A 17,123-nucleotide genomic window follows, 5' to 3' on the forward strand; every position below is an offset into this window, starting at 1 on the left:
TCAAATGCCTACATTATGCCAAAGGCCACTAGGTGATGAAGAGAGATTAGAAAGGATCTCTCTTTGGAGCTGAGGTGGGGAGGCTCTTCTGAAGTCACAGATTAGGCTGTTCTGGTGCCGCCTGCAATGGGACGGTTGATCCTGCAGGAACAGGATCTGTGTTCTTCCAGGACCTGCCTCAGGAAACCCGCCCAGCCTGACCTTTTGCTGCTCTCAGTTGTGGTGGCTGGCTGCTGCAGGCTGGTGCTCCCAGGCTGGAGTGTGCTTTCACTCTTCGAGTTGTGCTTGAGTTGGCCTGTTTTGTTGCCCTGGAGACAGAAGAGTGTGGTATGCTTTCACCCTGACCAGAAATAGTTTCCTGTACCTTGTGACCAGAGCGCTGTACTCCTCCTCTGGTCTCTGGCCAGGCTGTGTGGTGCTGGAGGGCTGGAGTGTGGGGTGATGACCTCTTGTCACAAGTTCTGGTGTGGCTGCTGCCCATGATCACTAGCTGTCCTGCCCGCTCCCCTCCCTCTGCACCATGGTGTAGGATTTCAGGGGAGCAATTGCTCCTGATTTACATCTCCCATGGCATTTTGATGGTTATGTCATTTTGTTTGAGCCTTGCTCCTATCAGCTGTCTGTCCTGGCTGTCAGGACTCGGTGGCTGAGCAGCACGTGGTGAGCTCTTACCTCTCCTTCCCCCTTTGCTCAGCTGTTTTTGCTGTCTGCTTCCCCATGTCCTTGTACTTGGGAACAGATTCTTAGCAAGTGTAACTGCGCACGAGGGCAGTGTGGTCCAGGTGGATGAAGGATCCCCTTCTGTAGGAGATCCAAGTAGAGCTGGGAGGGTTAGTGGGGAATTTGCAAGACCCAGCCATGCAAACAGGCTGTGGTTAGTTTACCTTCAACTGTTACCCTGCTGTCAGAATCTGCCTGAGTGCACAGTATGCAGCACAGTGTTACCTTGCAACTGTGCTTTGCAAAACTTGGTTTGTGAGAGAGGTGCTGCTAAAAGAAAAGCCAAGGCACCCCCCCCCCCCCAGCAATGCAGGTGAGAAAGTGCTTGCAGTGCACCAAGGACCTGGGAGTGTGGAAGCTTTCCAGGGTTTCTTGCTGCCTGCTACTTTATTGGAGAGTGTTTCTGGCATAGAACTGTAAAATACATGCAACAACAACAATAATTTCCAGGACTGAGAAGGAAGGAGAGATGAAAGGAGTTATTTACCTTCCTGCATCCCTGAACAGTAACAGACGAGGATGTAGGCATATCTCAGCCCTATAAAGTATTAACTGGGACATTTTCTACAGTTCAGCAGTGGGAGAGAAGGCAGAAATCCTGCAGTGCCCTGCACTGCTATTCCCAGACTGGGAGAGAAAAGTGTTCTCAGCTGAGATCTGGCTGACTTTCAGTCTTCTACTCATAGGGAAGAGAACAGATGCCCAAAGCTCCTTTGCAAAGGGAAGGGAAGACAGTGCAGAGACCCTGGAGCTGCACAGGCTGTTCTCAGGCAGAGCTGTGCAGACTGGCTGTGTTGCAGTGGGTCTGTAGTGGGTTTCCTATAAATTGAAGGATGCTGCATTCCTAGCAGTGCTCTGCTGAGTAGCCCAAACAGCCAAGGGTCCTACTTATACCTGTGCAGAAGAACTGTGTGTCACAGAGGATACAGAGAAGGTGGGTTTTTAAGCCTCTGTGCTGAAGATCTGCCACAGAAGAAATGCCAAGAGCAGTCAGGGACTGCTGCTTACCCTTACTATGTTCTTTTGATGGCTGGATTGGGCAGGAGTGGCAGTCCTTGCCTTTTTGTAGGCATCTACATTCCCAAAAATCTAAAGCGTACCAGCTGCCAGGGCTGCCTAAAAGATTTGCCTCCCTTTGATCCTTTCAGTTCATCTGTGCTTGTCCAATGGGAGCATTTCACTTGAGAGGATGGGGACTTTGTAGTGGAAGTTCAGTACTTGAATAGTTGCTGTAGTGAAAAATCTCCTGACTGAACCTCAGTGGCTAGAAGGCCCCTTGCTTCTTGGCTGAGATGAGCAGAGTTGCTTTAGCTCCCTCTCCTTTCCTTGCGCTCATGCACATTACATTTATAGGGGGGAGAAATCATTTCTTTACTCTCCTTGATTATTTTGCCTTTAATCCAGATGACAGTTGTGCTCGAACTGATGTTGCCTTTGGGCTGGAATAAGCACACTTAGCATTTGGGCACAACTTCTTGCCTGGAAATCTCAAGGTGCTTGATCAGCATTTCACTAGTGAGTCTGTCCATGAGTACTGAAGTATGGTTACCTTTACAGTTCACTGCAGCTGGCAGAGTTCCCTACTTTATGTGAATGGCTGTGCACTAGCAGGAGCTGTGTATTTCTCACTCCTACTGTTTCCTTCTTCCCCAGTGTTTGTCTGGGTTGAAAGCAGGTCCTCTTCCCATTTCATGTGGGCTATTTCTTCAGAGACTCCTTCCCAGCCTTGGATAAGGGGGTATGTCTTGGAAGGGATGTCACTGGAAGTGATCTGGCATATTTTTGAGGCTGACAGAAGAGTGGTGTGTTTGACTCTGCTTCTACTTACTGTGAATCCAAGGAGAGAATAACACTTTAGTGCTACTCTATAGCAGGACTGAAGATCCTCCTGCAGTCTCGGTTGCATTGCCGTTGCCTGAAATGGCTGTGAGGTTTTAGGAGACAGTCATGTTCCAACAATTTCCAGCCTTCTGGATGTCCGCTGGGTCACTGTGTTCCTTTCTGGGTAGAATATGAACAAGAGCTTAGCTCAGAGTCGTGGTGCTTAACGTCTTGTTTCTTACTCTCTTCCAGATCACCAGAAACTGGAACGTGAAGCTCGAATCTGCCGACTTCTGAAGCATCCAAATATTGGTAAACCTCCCTGGGCCTTAGAGGGATGGGGGTGAGAGAGGAGTAATGTCTCACCTAGCATGCTGTGAGAGAGCAGATTTGTCCTGAATGTTCACAAAACACTCGTCAGACTTGCTTCAGTTTCTCTCCTTGACAAATTCTGCACGTGACCCTGTCCCATTCTTTTGCATCCTGCCCCAGATGTTCACCAAAGTGTGCTGTGTTCCCATCCACTCGCCCATGCAGAGCTGTCCCAGCCCCTTGGGTGGTGCATGACTCTTATCTGCTCATCTGACATTCTGTAATGGGAGTGAGCTGTTGTTTGTTTTCCCCACACTTGTCTTCCGTTTCCTCTTCTTGGCACTCTGATGTATTTAAGTGCTGTATACAGAACATGCCCATAGTTAAAGGAGGGTGGGCTACTATGACAGCTCTTCCTATTAGAGTGGCCACTTGCTCTAAAAACAGAAGACAGAAAACAAATTACCCATTCTGGCAGTGGTAAGAAAATAAATAAATAAGAAAATTGAGGGTGATGGAGTAAAGGAATAGTTTTGTCTAGAAGTGTAGGAAAAGTCAAAATAAGGCACAACTTCAACCCAAAACTATATTACTTACTGAACTCTAGGGAGGGGGCATGGATTTTATCTACTTTCAAAGCACCAAGGAAGTTTGTCCTATGTTTTTTTCTAGAGAAATTTCACATTGCTGGAAGTTGCTTTGAGCAAAACAGTTGGACCATTAATAATCTCTTTATTAGGATCTTTAAATCAGCAAAGCCTCTAGGATCCTCGCTGAGGTCTAATTTGAGTTAATTTAGTTAAGAAAACATTACAAAATACCAAACTGCCACCTTCAACCAAACCACTGTTAAATATCCCTGTCTGGTAAACCTGTGATGCATTACACTGCCTTTCTTTTGCATAACCCTATCTGTCAGTGTAGATAACTTCTTAAGGGCATTTGTCTGGGCTCCTGACTTTCAGCTTTGTAAGCATTTGCTCCCATCCTCTGAAGACCTGGGAGAGGAAAGGTGCCTTACAGCAAACCCTTGTAGCCTGTTCCGTATGTGATGAAGAAGCAATTTCCACAAGCTTGGGACCTTACAAAATACAAAGCACCTTAGAAGCAGCTTTTCAAGAGAAAGCTTTGTTGCATTAGAGTGTAGTTGTGGAGGTATGGCATGAGGAGGGGAGCAGTGGTCACCTTCTACAGCAGTTTGCTGCTGATGAATATATTGGCCGGTAAATGTATTGCTTGGCAATATGCAGAATGACTAAACCACATATTAGTTAGTTATTGAGCTTCATTTGTCCCATAAGACTTGTTGCACTTAGTTTAGTAGGTGATGTCACTTTTTATTTTGGCCTTAACTTCACTCACTTCCATCATCTCTCCTTTTTATCATTTCTTACAACTTTTCTTGCTAGGCCTCTCACAGAGTAAATCATATGCACAAGAGGAAAACTGCTTTCATAAGTAAACCGCACTGAAAACAGAAACATGTCACATTCCTGGGACAATTCTAGAGCTTGTTCCTCATCTGTAAGGCTTGTCTCCTGTTGTATCGTGGTTTGGAAAAGACAGTTTGAAGGAATGTCAGTGGTTCTTGCATTTTCTGCAGAGCAGTTCTTGTCTTCCTAGAAAGAACAGTTCTTCTTGTAAGATAAAGAGTCCTTAAAGATAAGTCCTTCTAAACTCAGCGGGTGGTCACAAATAGCAATAAAGGAATTGAGTTTTATGCCTACAGCACAGAATCAAAGTGTGTTGAATAAGACCTTAATAAGTCACATGGTCCATTCAGCAGTCCTGTGAAAACATTTTATACCTGGCTGGTTCCAGGCATGTTTGTTCTTAAAAAACTTTAATGCTCCCACAGCCCCTAGTGGCAATCTTTCTAATGTTTAATTTTCCTGTCAGTTAGATGTTAGGAAAAACATACTTTGCTGTTATCTTAGCTTGTTGTTTCTAATTCTATCCAGAGTTTATGTGGAAAGTAGTTTTTCTTTCTTTGTAACAATCTTTTACATATTTGAAGGCTGTTATCATGTCTCTCTTTAGTCTTCTTTTTCTTCAGACTAAACAAACCCAGTTCTTTCAATCTTTTTGTCATATGTCATGTTTTCTAGACCTTCAGTCTTTTTTTTATTTCCTTTTTATTTTTCTTTCCTCCTTCCCTGGACTTTCTCCAGTTGTTTCATACCTTTCTAAAGTGTGATGCCCAAAACTAGACACAAGATTCTAACTAAGGCCATGTCAGTGCTGACTAGAGGGGGGAGAATTGCTTTCGCTGTCCTACCAAAGATACTCTTGTTCTGTATGTCAACTTATGACACCATTTGAATATATGGTTGATGCATGTTTGCTTCCTGACACATCATTGCTCCAGACTACTTTCTGCAGAGCTTCTGGCAAGCAGATAATTTTTGCATCTGGTATAGATGAGGTTTCCTATCAAGGTGTACATTGCATTTGTCTTTAATGAAACAAATAAGAAGAAATCCACTCTGTGGATTGCCCCCAAGATTTCTCAAGACTGTTTTGATTTATCTTCTGATGGTGTAATAGGGTTTCCAACGCCCTTCCTCCGGTAACATGTTCTTTAATAACTGTGCCATATAGTGCATCATGTAGGTAATAAATAACAGTGTTGCATACTGTTGGACTCTGGACAAACTCTTTTGTCAATTTTGAGTATGTGTTTTCAATAAGTTGTATACACTGATCTAAGCTAGTTCTGAATATACAATTTTTTCTAAATTGATTATGGAAGTATCACATAAGATGCTGTCAAAAGCGTTGCTGAAGTCCAGATGCTGCATGCATTGCTGCTTCCATATTCCTTGGAGTTGTTATGTTGTCATAGAAAGGAAACATGTTGTTCTGACATAGCAGTAGGCTTTTTCCTTGAAATGTATATTAGCAGTTAGTAATCACCTGGTTACTGCTGTTCGATGTTGTACGCTCTTCTTGAATGATGAGTACTCAGTGTGTTGCCTCAGTGTGAGCTATGCTGGTAACACTGCACGAATCCTGAAGAATTCTGCAGATTTTACACTTGCTTTAATTTTCCCACTAAGTTTTTTTGCTACTGTTTTTGTTGCAAACTGAACTACAGCATGTCCTGCTCTTCTACAGTGACCTCAGCCTCTAGTGAGTCCACGGTAGAGGATTGGAAGTTAGGACTCCGCGAGTGGGCTACTTTCCTCTCCTGCCTGTGTACAAGACATAAAGGCGATAAACCTTTTGTTGTATTTGTGGTGGTTCTTACCCATTTGCTGCAAGTCAGTCGATCTTGCTATGCAGATTCTGAACTGCAACACATTGACCATAAAACTGCTGCTCTGATAAAATAAGGGTTACTCTAGGTACAAAATAATGGTGATATTTCCACTTGCTGCTTGCTTCGTGAAATTACTGCTTTCTGAGTTATTCTAACATGCCTTCATCAAATCTCAGCCCTAATTATAGGCTATTGCTGTGTAACTGGGTGTTTTGCTTGTCTTTGGATGCACATTAAGGGCAAGGTAATCACAGTGGAGTAATCCTGTGATTTACCATGTAATCCTCCTCCTTACAGTGGAGTAAGGTTGTTGGGTTGTTTTTTTTGTCTGTTTTTGGATAGAAGAAGGTTGACTTGAGGCACTTTCTGAGTCCTGACTCGTGGTACATACCATGTTCTCATTGCAAACCACTCATTTGAATGTGCCATTATACCTGGTCACTTCAGGCTTCAGTTCAGTAGAGGAAGGACTTCTTTCCATAACTTTCAACTTGGCTTTTTTTCCTCCTGACAACTCTTAAGAGTATTTTTCATTCTGGTCCAGAGAAACCATTTGCCAGCCATGCTCACCAAATACAGCAGAATTGGACATAGATCAATCACTGATTTGTTCACTCCAAGAGATGTACCCATTACTGAGGATATGGGAGTGTTAAAGAGAGGCAGAAGGCAACATCATTAAAACCCCATTGTCTGTAAGCAGATAAAATGCCTGTAGAAGTTGGCAAGAGTCATGGCTCTGTGGGGAATTCCACTTCTTGAACAACTTACTGTTCTAGTGATTCACTTATCTATAAATCTTGTGGGCATTTGACATGGATGCGTTTGGGAGCATGTAGAAGAGAATGATATGGCTGGCTTTTCCCTTGGTTCCTGCTGGAAAGAGTGGGTTTCTATAAGCACACTTATAGCCCTGACCCTTTGCAGACACTTTCCTGATTGTGCTGCTGAAGCTTGTGCAATGGCTGACTTCACCTTCACCTTCTGTTTGTTGTAGAGCTAAATTTAAATGTGTTGAATATTGACTCTTGCTTACTGGAACAGGTCTTTTGATCTTCTGCTTAGTTGTAAATTTAATTTCAGTCAGTCTACGTATTTGATTTTTTAAGTCCTGCAATTCATTCACTACATACGAATTCTCTTGTGGGGAATTCATTTTTTTTCCTATGCTTCCTGCTACCAGCCAAGAGCAGTGACATAGCTGGGAATCGCAGTATCTTCCTGTAGTCTTGTTCAGTGCAGATTTTAAGAGAGGCTGGTAGTAGCCAAAGAGCCAGAGCCAGATTATTTTTCTTTCTGCCTTCATATTCTTTGCTGAACTGCTTCAGAGTTAATTTCTTTGAGGGAATTTATAGCAGTAGTGAAATGCTGTCCTCAGCATCTCTTGGAATTATTGCTTTTTCAGGTTTTTCCTGCTTCAGACTTGTTCTCCAAAATATACTTGCACCTGAATTCGTTCATTTTAACTTCTATCTGTTGGCTTCTCTCAGCATAAACCACATATTTAAAATGGGGAGAAAATACACAGAAATCTCCTGTGATGTAGAAGAGTTTCTTTTGACCCAGTTTAGTTCTGTTTCCTCTGACAAGTGATGTGTCTTTCTAATACCTCTGTCTTGTGGGTGTGATTCTGATGTTTTGTGTATAAAAAAAGGTCTCCAGTTTGTGTGCCCTTACATGATGAGCACACAAGGTGCAAATGGCTGCAAGGACCAAGAAGGATGCTGTGCTTCTGTGGGCAAACCAGCTGGAGAATCCCACATAACTAACCTGGGTGGGAAGCTGGGTGCATTGATCATGTCTGCAGACCTAATACTGGATTTGTTGTCTTAGTGGTATCAGCTACAACTTAAGGTTCTCTCATTCCTTATTTTGAGATACTACTCTTGATAAGCAGGCCCTCACTTTTTGCCCCCTGCTGCCAACTTGGAATGTTTTCCTATCACCTTTTCCTTCACAAGAGATGTGAATTGCTTCCTTAGTGAACAAGAAAAGAGTGTAGGCTGTGTTTTGCTGTAAACAGCAGATTTCCTTGTTTTCATTTGGCTGCAGACATCCAGACTGCCTTTGCAATTGGGACAGAAAGGATCTTATGTGCAAAGAATAGTTAAAATGCTGGGGATTCTCCAGTGGTTTGGCCACTGCTTGCTGCCCTATGTAAACTCCGTGGTTTCCAAGTAGGATGTTCCCCTGCCTGGCCTGCTGTTTAAAGCTGCTGCCCTGCTATTTCTGCTGGAGGAATGCTCCTTTTCTTGGGTAAAACTGACATTGAGAGGGGGTGGCTTGGGGAAAGGGAAATGGGGAGAGAAGAGACCTTGTAGCAAGAGTTGTGTTTTACGGCTTTCTGAGTTACTGAGCAGCTTTTCCTTGGAAGTGTCATGGGGCTGTCTGTGAGGACAGCAAGTTGTTGTGCTTCCTGAGGTCAAACAATGACGTTCTTGGCCTTATGTCTTTAACCCACTCTCTTCTTGCTTACGCCCCTTATTCCCCACCCTAACCCCCCCCCCAAAAAAAAAAAAAATAAAAAAAAATCCCAAACCAGACCAAAAAAAACCCAATAGGGGAAAAAAACCCCAAAACCCCAAAAAGAATATCAGCTAGAGTGCTTCCCTCTGGGAAAGTCTGAGCCTTCAAGCTGCAAGTTCCCATTTATTCTTTACAATCCCTGCACTGTTAGGGATTTAGGTGAGTGCCCATGTGTGTCTGGCTGAGAGGAGGCTCTGCAAAACACCAGGCAGCCCATCTTTTTAGTTCCCATTCTGATTCTCCCAGTTACTTCTTTCACTAACTATTGTTTATTTACCTCTTCTTTTCTCCCTTTTCTGCTGCCTATTCCTGTACTTTTTCCTGTAGTTTTAAGGAAAGTGTTTCTCCATAATCCCTCTCAGTTTGGGAACTGAGTAACAATTGTATTTTTCTTCCTTGCCAGAGGATGAATTTATTCTGTCTGTGGTCTGTACTAAGGAGGTATTCGTATTCCATTATTCATATATTTAGCTGTGAGATTTATCTGTATGCAAGCAATCCCTTAAAAAAAATAGTGGGATGATGGCCAGACTCATCCTACTCAAAGGTACTGCAAGTGCTGGAGGAGGATTCCCCCACTGCACATCCCCCTTGCTTAAGAATAGCATTGAGGAAACTGAAAGAGCCTCCTTTGGGGTTCCCCCTGCCTGAGCACCAAGCAGAACAGAGGGGTGGCTGCACTCTGGTGAAACTGTGCAAGCAGCAGCTTGCCTTTTGAACAGAGCTTGTCTCTGTGGCAACGTTCCATGACTGTCCTGGGTAAGGGGAGAAACAAGTTAATACAGCAAGGCTAGGGGGGATGCATGGGCACACACTGCTTTGCAGCACCAGAGGCTGTCCCTGATGGCAGGAATGTGTGTACTGCAGTTGCAGAGCCTGTATGAGACCTAAAATTGTCATGGCCTCTGTCATTGTTAATTCTAATGATCTGGGTGTTCTCTGCGTATTTTCTTTGCGATACCGATAAAGTTGGCTTGTTATTATTTGGAGAGTTTATAGGAAAAGCTCTCATACAGTACTAGTGGTTATCAGAAGCACTTTGCTTATCTGGTATGTGGATAATCGGAAATTATTAATAACAATTCTGGATGGTCGTGATTGCACTGTTATCAGGAGAGTAGGAAATATTCCTGCTAATGCACTGGTTCTGGCTCATGTAATGTTTAAGTAGGGCATACTAAATGTTATGTATCTTGTGCTGAACTTCAGCCTTTCGATACAGACATTGCAAAATCAAAGGAAAAAATAACATTTAGTTGGCACTGAAATGGTTTTTAAAATTACTCTGTTTTCTTTTTCTACTTTTGCTTTTTACCTCTGCAGGACTAGTTTCGTAACAGGACGCATACTGTTCTCCCTGTAACTTCTTTCTAGGCCGTGAATTTGTGTGCATAAGGGAATTTTCCCCAACTTGGCATTACGCATGGTTGAAAGGGCACTGTTTGACCTAATTTTTTAGGGCTGGAGTGTTAAAAAGGTCACAGTGAGAACAGTGATGAGGGGGAAGAAAAAACCTACCCGCCTCTGTGGTTGTGTATGCCTTTTCATACTCCTTTAGGACTGTTCCTTGTCTGGTTTTGCAGAGCCTGCAGCAGCTTGGTTCTGCCTGAACTGGACCGGAGTGTTCACAAGCCCCTCTCTTCCATTTTCCGAAGCTTCAGAACTGCAATTGGTGTGAAAAGCTGTGGGCTCAGGGAGCTCACAGCGAGCTGGTATATATCCAGCATACTGTAACCTCTCTGTCAGATTTGGAAGGAGGAGGAGGGAAAGAGTCCACGTTCCTAAGGGACTGGTTAATAGCAGCATGCTATGTCCTGTTAGCTAACTGTCCTGCTGCTTTTAGTTACTGCTTTAACAAAGCTGGTCATTAGCTGCTGGGACAGATGACTTCTAGAGGATTATTTGCATTACACAATTTCATGCTTTTTAATAGCAACTTTTTAATTAAAAGGAGAGTCCTTTTGGAAGCAGCCTGAGCAGCTGCAGCTGAATTCTGTGTGTTTAATGTAATTAGAGGGAACAGCTGGGGTGGGAGCTGAGCACCCAGCTCACAGGCAGTCGCAGGCTGGTGGTGGCTCCTTGCGGGACAGGCCACTTGAGCGATGCGAGGTGTGCAGGAAGTGCCCTGGCACACAGCCAGGCTCAGAGGTGTGGGACAATTCCCATGCTGGCTGCTCAGGATGGCAAGCAGCTGGGAGAACGGGGAGTGGGTGGTAGCCATCTGCATCAGTTGACTTGTCACTTGTGCTGCCACGGACAACGGTGCTCAGTGCACAGTCTGTCGGGCTGTGGGTATGTGTGTCTGTAGTATCAGCATCTCCTGGTACACTGGAGGGTATCTATGGAAGAGGGCATCAGGCAGGTTTTAGCCTCCAGTTTTATTCTGCTGCTTCTGGCATGCACAGCCTCTTGAAATATGCCCTTTGTGGTATCTCTTACCTCTTCTGTTTCTCCATGATACAGGCAAATGTCTGATGTCTGGTTGGAAACTGCTGAGAAGTGAAGCTGTGGCTGTTTCTAATGAGTGGTTGGCCTTTAAATAGCATTGTTCAGGCTAGAAGATCCCAGAGCACTTTTCAGTTTGCACTACTAAGGTTGTGTACAAGAGTTCCTATGTTGCAATTACCACCACCTAGGAGACAACCAGAAATCTCTGTTGCCATGTATTAGCTCTGCTGAAGGTCCTACAACATGGGCTACTTGAGAGTCCCAAATATTATATAATCACAGCACACAGTGTGTGTTAGTGCACAGGTAGTTGGCTGATAGTGTCCTTTACATTCCCATAATATCCATATGCTTTACACTTAGCAACACCAGTGGACTTAGGTTTAGCAGACAAGATTATCCTACTCTATAGCTTGAGCACTGTCCCTAAGGACACGCAAAGACCAGTGGTATGTAGGAGCTCAGGTTACCATTTCCTAAGCAGAGACAAGTAATTGAAAAGTGAAGATACTGGAAATTGGCCCATGAAATTATTCTTCTGCTTGTGTATTTGCTTTTTGTTGGGACTTTGATAAGTACTTTGCTTGCTGAGATTTACTTTGCAGCAGGTTGCCAGAAACGGCCCTGTGTTACAAGAGCCTACCTCCCCAACCATGGGCTGAGCCCCCACTCAGCCCTGCTCCTCTGTTTGCTGTGGATGTGGGATATAGGGGAATGTTCGTCCCGGGCCTTTTGCATGTGACCTTTTAACAGTGAGACGCCTGTTCCTTTTCAATGTCCTTTTATGTTCCTGTAGTTCAGGTAGACTTTTATAAGAAATGAAAGCTCTTTGCTGATTTCTTCATGATTCACTTCAACTTTTGCATTCACAGAGACTTGCTTTGCGTGACTCAGCAGCAATTTACATTGGTTGTTAGGCTGCTACAGTTTGCGTGAGAGCGATTTTCCCCTTGTGCTTTCTTGCTTAGTATCACACTCGCGTCACACTTGCACAGCATCAGGGAACTGTGGCTGCCTGTACAGGGTCACCTTATTCAGGCAGGGAATGGAAACCATGTGGCTTACTTACTGTATTGCTGTTTCTCACTAAAGGGCTTAATTTTCTGTAGTTAATACCATGGCTTATTAGTACTTTTTTTTTTTTTCTAAAATAAAAACTGTACATGCATGAGGATTTTGAACCACTTTGAAGTATCAGTCTGAAGTCTTGTTCTTGAGGCAAGATTTCCAGCAAGACTCTGAAGACAGCAGGCAGAGAACAGTAATAGTCACAGCAGATGTTCTTAGAAAGCACTTGAACTCCTGGTACCCAGCTGCTGTTAGGTTCAGTAACCACAGCATGTGCCCTGGAGCCACTCACTGTGATATCTGGCTTTGTGCAAATGCTCTGGGTTGCATCAGGGCCTCCTTAAACACCCACACAGGACAGACAGGTAGCTTGCATCAGGTGGGGTTGAAGGTCTGAGGTTTTGGGGAAAGGAGGTGATTTGGTTTCTCTGGTTTTAATGTTGTTAGTTATTTTAACAGAAGACCAGCTTTTTGGAGATGCTTCCTGTGCAGCTAAGATGAGTTTACATGGGATGAGGCTGGAGAGGAGACTGAGGGAAGAAAAGGATGCTTAAAGCATTTAGCTAGGTTGTGCCTTGTGTGTAGTGATGCATTGCAGCTCTTTAACAGTGCAGGGTTACAGGTGTGCATTTAAAATTGGAAGGACAGATTTAGGTAGTGGTCTCTCATTACACTTGGTGGAGTACCACTACAGTACCAGATTCAGGACTGTATATGAAGAAAGTTAGGTAAGTGGTGATGCACACTTTCTGCTGACCAACCAGCTGGTACTGGTGCAGATGATATTTCTACCTAACAGTTTGTAACGATTCTGCTCCTTTGGATAGCATTTGTTCTGGCGTTGCTTACTACTGCTGTGTGGTTTTATTTATTATTTCTGAAGTTATCTGTAAGACTTGACAGTCGTAGAAATCAGACGTGCTTGTGAGCTCTACGAGCCCTCCATTCCTTGTGTGGATGGGAGTGTTCTGTGCTTTAAAACCTTGGGTAAAGTCTTTCACTGTATCCTGTAACTGATTTAGAGCCTGACTAAATCAGGCACTGATTTGTCTGACTTGCTTCTGTTTTCTTTCTTACTCCCCTCTCCTTGACTCTTCTTGCTAACTGTTGTAGTACATGCTCTTTCATCCATCAGAGGCCTTTGACGTGGGAACAGTCATCAGGTGACCCTGGCTATGTGTGGTGTTGGCAGGGACTGATTTCCCCCCTCTGTAAGAATCCCTGTGTTAAGAGTGTTTGTCCAGGAAGAAATATGGTTTGAACTGCTGCTTCTGGGTGACAGAATCAGTTACTAGAAGTAATCTACTTCATCTTCTGGTGAACAGAGATCAGGTTCCTTGGCAAGTACTGGGCTCTTTTGTAGTTTGATCGTCTTTTGGAAGACCCTGTGTTGCTGTTGAGCAACTTCCCTGTTGCTATGACTTAAAACTCTTCTTATCACTTCTTGTGATGGGTGTATTTGTCTAGCCTGCAGCTAGGCATAGATGTCACTGCTCCCCTGAGAAGAGCCAAAAAAAAAAAGGGTTCAGTAATATTTTTGAAGAAGAGGTTAACTGGATGAATACTCCATTTTTCTTATCATGGATAGTCAGTTCTGGGGAATCCTTTACTCTCCAGCATCTACAAAGTATTGTATTTCTCACCCTCTCATATCAACAGGCTACACAGGTAGGAGCAGCCTGCGTGGACTCTGCTCAACTGCCTGGGAGAACCTGAAATTGTGGTAGTAATGGAGATCAGAACCACAGAATGGTTCAAACCATAGAACCACAGAATGCTAAAGCAGATTCACCTAGAGCAGGTTGCACAGGGTTGCGTCCAGGCAGGTTTTGAATATGTCTAGGGGAGACTCCACAACTTCTCTGGGCAGCTCTGTTCCAGTGCTCTGTGACTCTCAAAGTAGTTTTTACTTGTATTCAGATGGAACTTCCTGTGTTTCAGTTTGTGCCCATTGTCCCTTATCCTGTCGCTGGGCAGCATCCTCTCAATACTCACCCATCTGATATTTGTGTGCATGAAGATCCCCTCTCAGTTATCTCTTCTTCAGGCTAAATAGGCCCAGCTCTCAGCCTTTCCTCACATGAGTGATGCTCCAGTCCCCTGATCATCTTTGTAGCCCTCCACTGGATCATCTGCAGTAGCTCCTTGTCTTTCTTGAACTGATGAGCCCAGAACCGGACACAGTACTCCAGATGTAGCCTCACTAGGTCAGGGTAGAAGGGGAGGATCACCTCCCTTGACTTGCTGATCACACTCTTCCTAATGCAGCCCAGAATACCATTGGCCTTTTGGCCACAAGGCAGATGGCTGGCTCTTGGTTAACTTGTCCACCAGGACCCCCAGGTCCTTTTCCACAAAACTGCTTTCCAGCAGGTCAACTCCCCTCATTGCTGCCCTGCACCTCACTCTAAGCCTAATGTTTTGAGCTGTTACTAATTATTCCCATGGGAGGGCTGCTGTCATTTTTCCTATAGCTTTTCTGGAGTTTGCTGCCGCACCATGTACTCTCTGGGCTTTGTTACCTCAGCAGATTAAATCCTGTGCAGATTTGTTCCAGCATCGCTCTGGGCCATAGCGAGGAGGCAGCTCCCTTGTTAAGTTACTGACCTGCATCCTGCCTCCAAGGCTTTCTTTTGCTGTGCAGCCCTAGGGTGATGTACAGCGTCAGTATTTATGGACTGCCTCTGTCCTCCTGTCGTTCCTCACCTAAGGATGCAAACAGTGTTTTACTGTCCTTGAAGGCTCTTTCTGCTGTCTCTGCCAGTCTCTGCCAGCTGAATTGTGACTTCCTTCCCTTTTCTTAATGTATCTGTGAAATTTGCTCTCCTCAGGACAAAGAAATAGCCCCAATCAGCTTATTTGTTTTGTTTTCCAACATAATTTGCTGCCTGCATCTTTACATCAAAGTTTATTGTTCACTATTTCTCACTTCTACCTGCAGACGTTTGCTGTTCCCTTTTCATGGCCACTTCTGTCAGCCTACTGGTGGCTGTGCTCCTCTTCTGTCGTGATTTCACTCACACTGCTCTCTTTTCTGCTTGATTTCTTGCAGCGTTCTGATGACCTTTCAGGTGCCAGAGGAAGGAGAATGCTCTCTTGCACACCGAGCGTCACCAGACGTGACCTTGTTAACACAATCAGCTTTCCTTGAAGTTTCTCCATCTGTTCTCTCTTCATAAGGGCTCTTCGCAGCCTGTGTCCTGGGCCTCAGCTCTTTTTCATGTGCCTGTCTCCTGCATTCACCTCAAATAGTCTTGGGCACTGGAGTGAAAACTGCCCTTCGCGGGCAATCCAAGTGTCTGTTTCAGCCATTTCCCATTTTGTTTCCAGTCTTGAATGAAAATCTTTCTCCTAGAAAATACCTTTCTCACTTGCATTTCTGTAATGCTGCCTTCGTTGGTTTCTGCCAGCTGCTCAGGATGCAAGTTTTCTGTAAATACCAAATTGTATTACAATGAAGTCATTACAATGCCAACTAAAACAGCTTACTTGGAAGAAGATCTTTTTTGCAGTGAATGATTTGAGTAACACAGTTAATAAAGGTGATGTGTCTCTGTTTTCATACTGTAGGAACAGCATGTTGCATCTGAAACACCTCTGGTACTGGTACTCTAACTGTACTTGCTTGTTTGTGGCATTACGCTGGGTAAAGTGCTCCTCCCAGACCCGTGGTTAGACGCAGTAGAAATGCTAAGGAAAGGATTGGTCAAGGGACCAGGTCAGAGAGCTTGTAGATAAAGGCATGTAGATACAGGAAAGCATAGGCAGAAAGAATAAGGAAAGAACAAAATCCTTTTAGGAAAGGTACTGGAAGCGGACTCTGCACATCTGCGCTACTCTCAATTTTGACTTTGTGTTTGTGTGCTTGTGGGAGGGTGCCTTAGCAAAGGAGAGTTGCAAGGAGAGGGGAGAGCTTTGAGAACATTTGCAGAAGCTGTTCCATATGAGGTAGGAGCATGTGCCAAGTGCCAGTTTGAAACATTCCCAAGACAGTGATGATAGCTGATGTCATGCGCCAATAGGAGGTGCAAACTGACCTCTTAATACTGGCAGAGAGAAAATCATTATGTTGAGAAAAGTCAAGACAGGTCACCTGCATTTTATGTGAAAGAAAAAGGAATACAGGGAAGAGAGGCAAAGGTACCATTAAAGTGACCAAGCGGGATAACAAGATTTTTCTTGTAGGGATGAGAACAGTAACGTTACTTTGGTCAATACTCGATTAAAAGGTGTTACAGTGACTGAGAGACAGTCTAGTCTCAGCTAAGCGCTTCAGTTGGGTGAATCAACAGGGGAAGACTATAGATGGTCATGTGAAGACAACAAGTCCTGGTCAGGGTGTGAAGGTTGAGGCATCGAAGCAAATAGGATTGCTAGCTTGTGACTCTGGCAGGGAAAGTAGTGATGTTTTCCAGCAGGGAAGGAAGCAAAGAGCAGGGTAGGCAGCAATATGAAATTAAGGGCTTTGTTTCTTCCCAGGTTAGAATTAGTGCCTAGGTGTCCAATAAGCATCAAAGAAATGGAGATTTTGATTCAGACAGGATGAAATGGGACTCTTCTGGCTGCATAGATACAGTAGTTATTGCCAGTGTGTAATGTGGGGAAAGCAGGACAGAGCCCTGGAGACCTCACAATACCAGGGGACAGTGGCCCATCACGAAGGCAACCCCAGTGCTGCAGGTTAAAGCAGACAAGGAAATGGAAAAGATGAAGGTTAATTTAGGCAATAGGAGCAGAACTCAGGGAGAGGATAGTTAAGGAAGCTGAAGGAGAGTGAAATTGTGAGAAGGGGAATGTCTGTAACAAACAGATCAGAAATAAATTGGGACAAGGAACTGGCTCTGAATTTCGTGTAAGGATTTGGAGTGTAAGTCAGAATGAAGTGAGGAAAAGGAAGGAAAAGGAGGGAACTTCAGGGAGCTTTGCAGATGAAAGGCAGAAGCGACATCAGTGGCACTGACATGCG

The 17,123-nt window shown here is 44.2% G+C and overlaps 1 protein-coding gene across 6 annotated transcripts in view; it reads left to right on the top strand.

Annotated features, from left to right (window-relative positions):
* CAMK2G (calcium/calmodulin dependent protein kinase II gamma) overlaps positions 1-17,123 on the top strand; it is a 125,106-nt gene that overhangs the window by 52,185 nt on the left and 55,798 nt on the right. For all 6 annotated transcript variants that reach the window (XM_080621455.1, XM_080621451.1, XM_080621450.1 and 3 more), the window contains exon 3: positions 2,794-2,853. In XM_080621455.1, coding sequence (XP_080477581.1) covers positions 2,794-2,853 — 60 coding nt within the window. The remainder of the gene's footprint in view (positions 1-2,793; positions 2,854-17,123) is intronic.

Source organism: Psittacula echo (assembly GCF_963264785.1).
Source record: "Psittacula echo genome assembly, chromosome: 6".
Lineage (NCBI taxonomy): Eukaryota > Metazoa > Chordata > Aves > Psittaciformes > Psittacidae > Psittacula > Psittacula echo.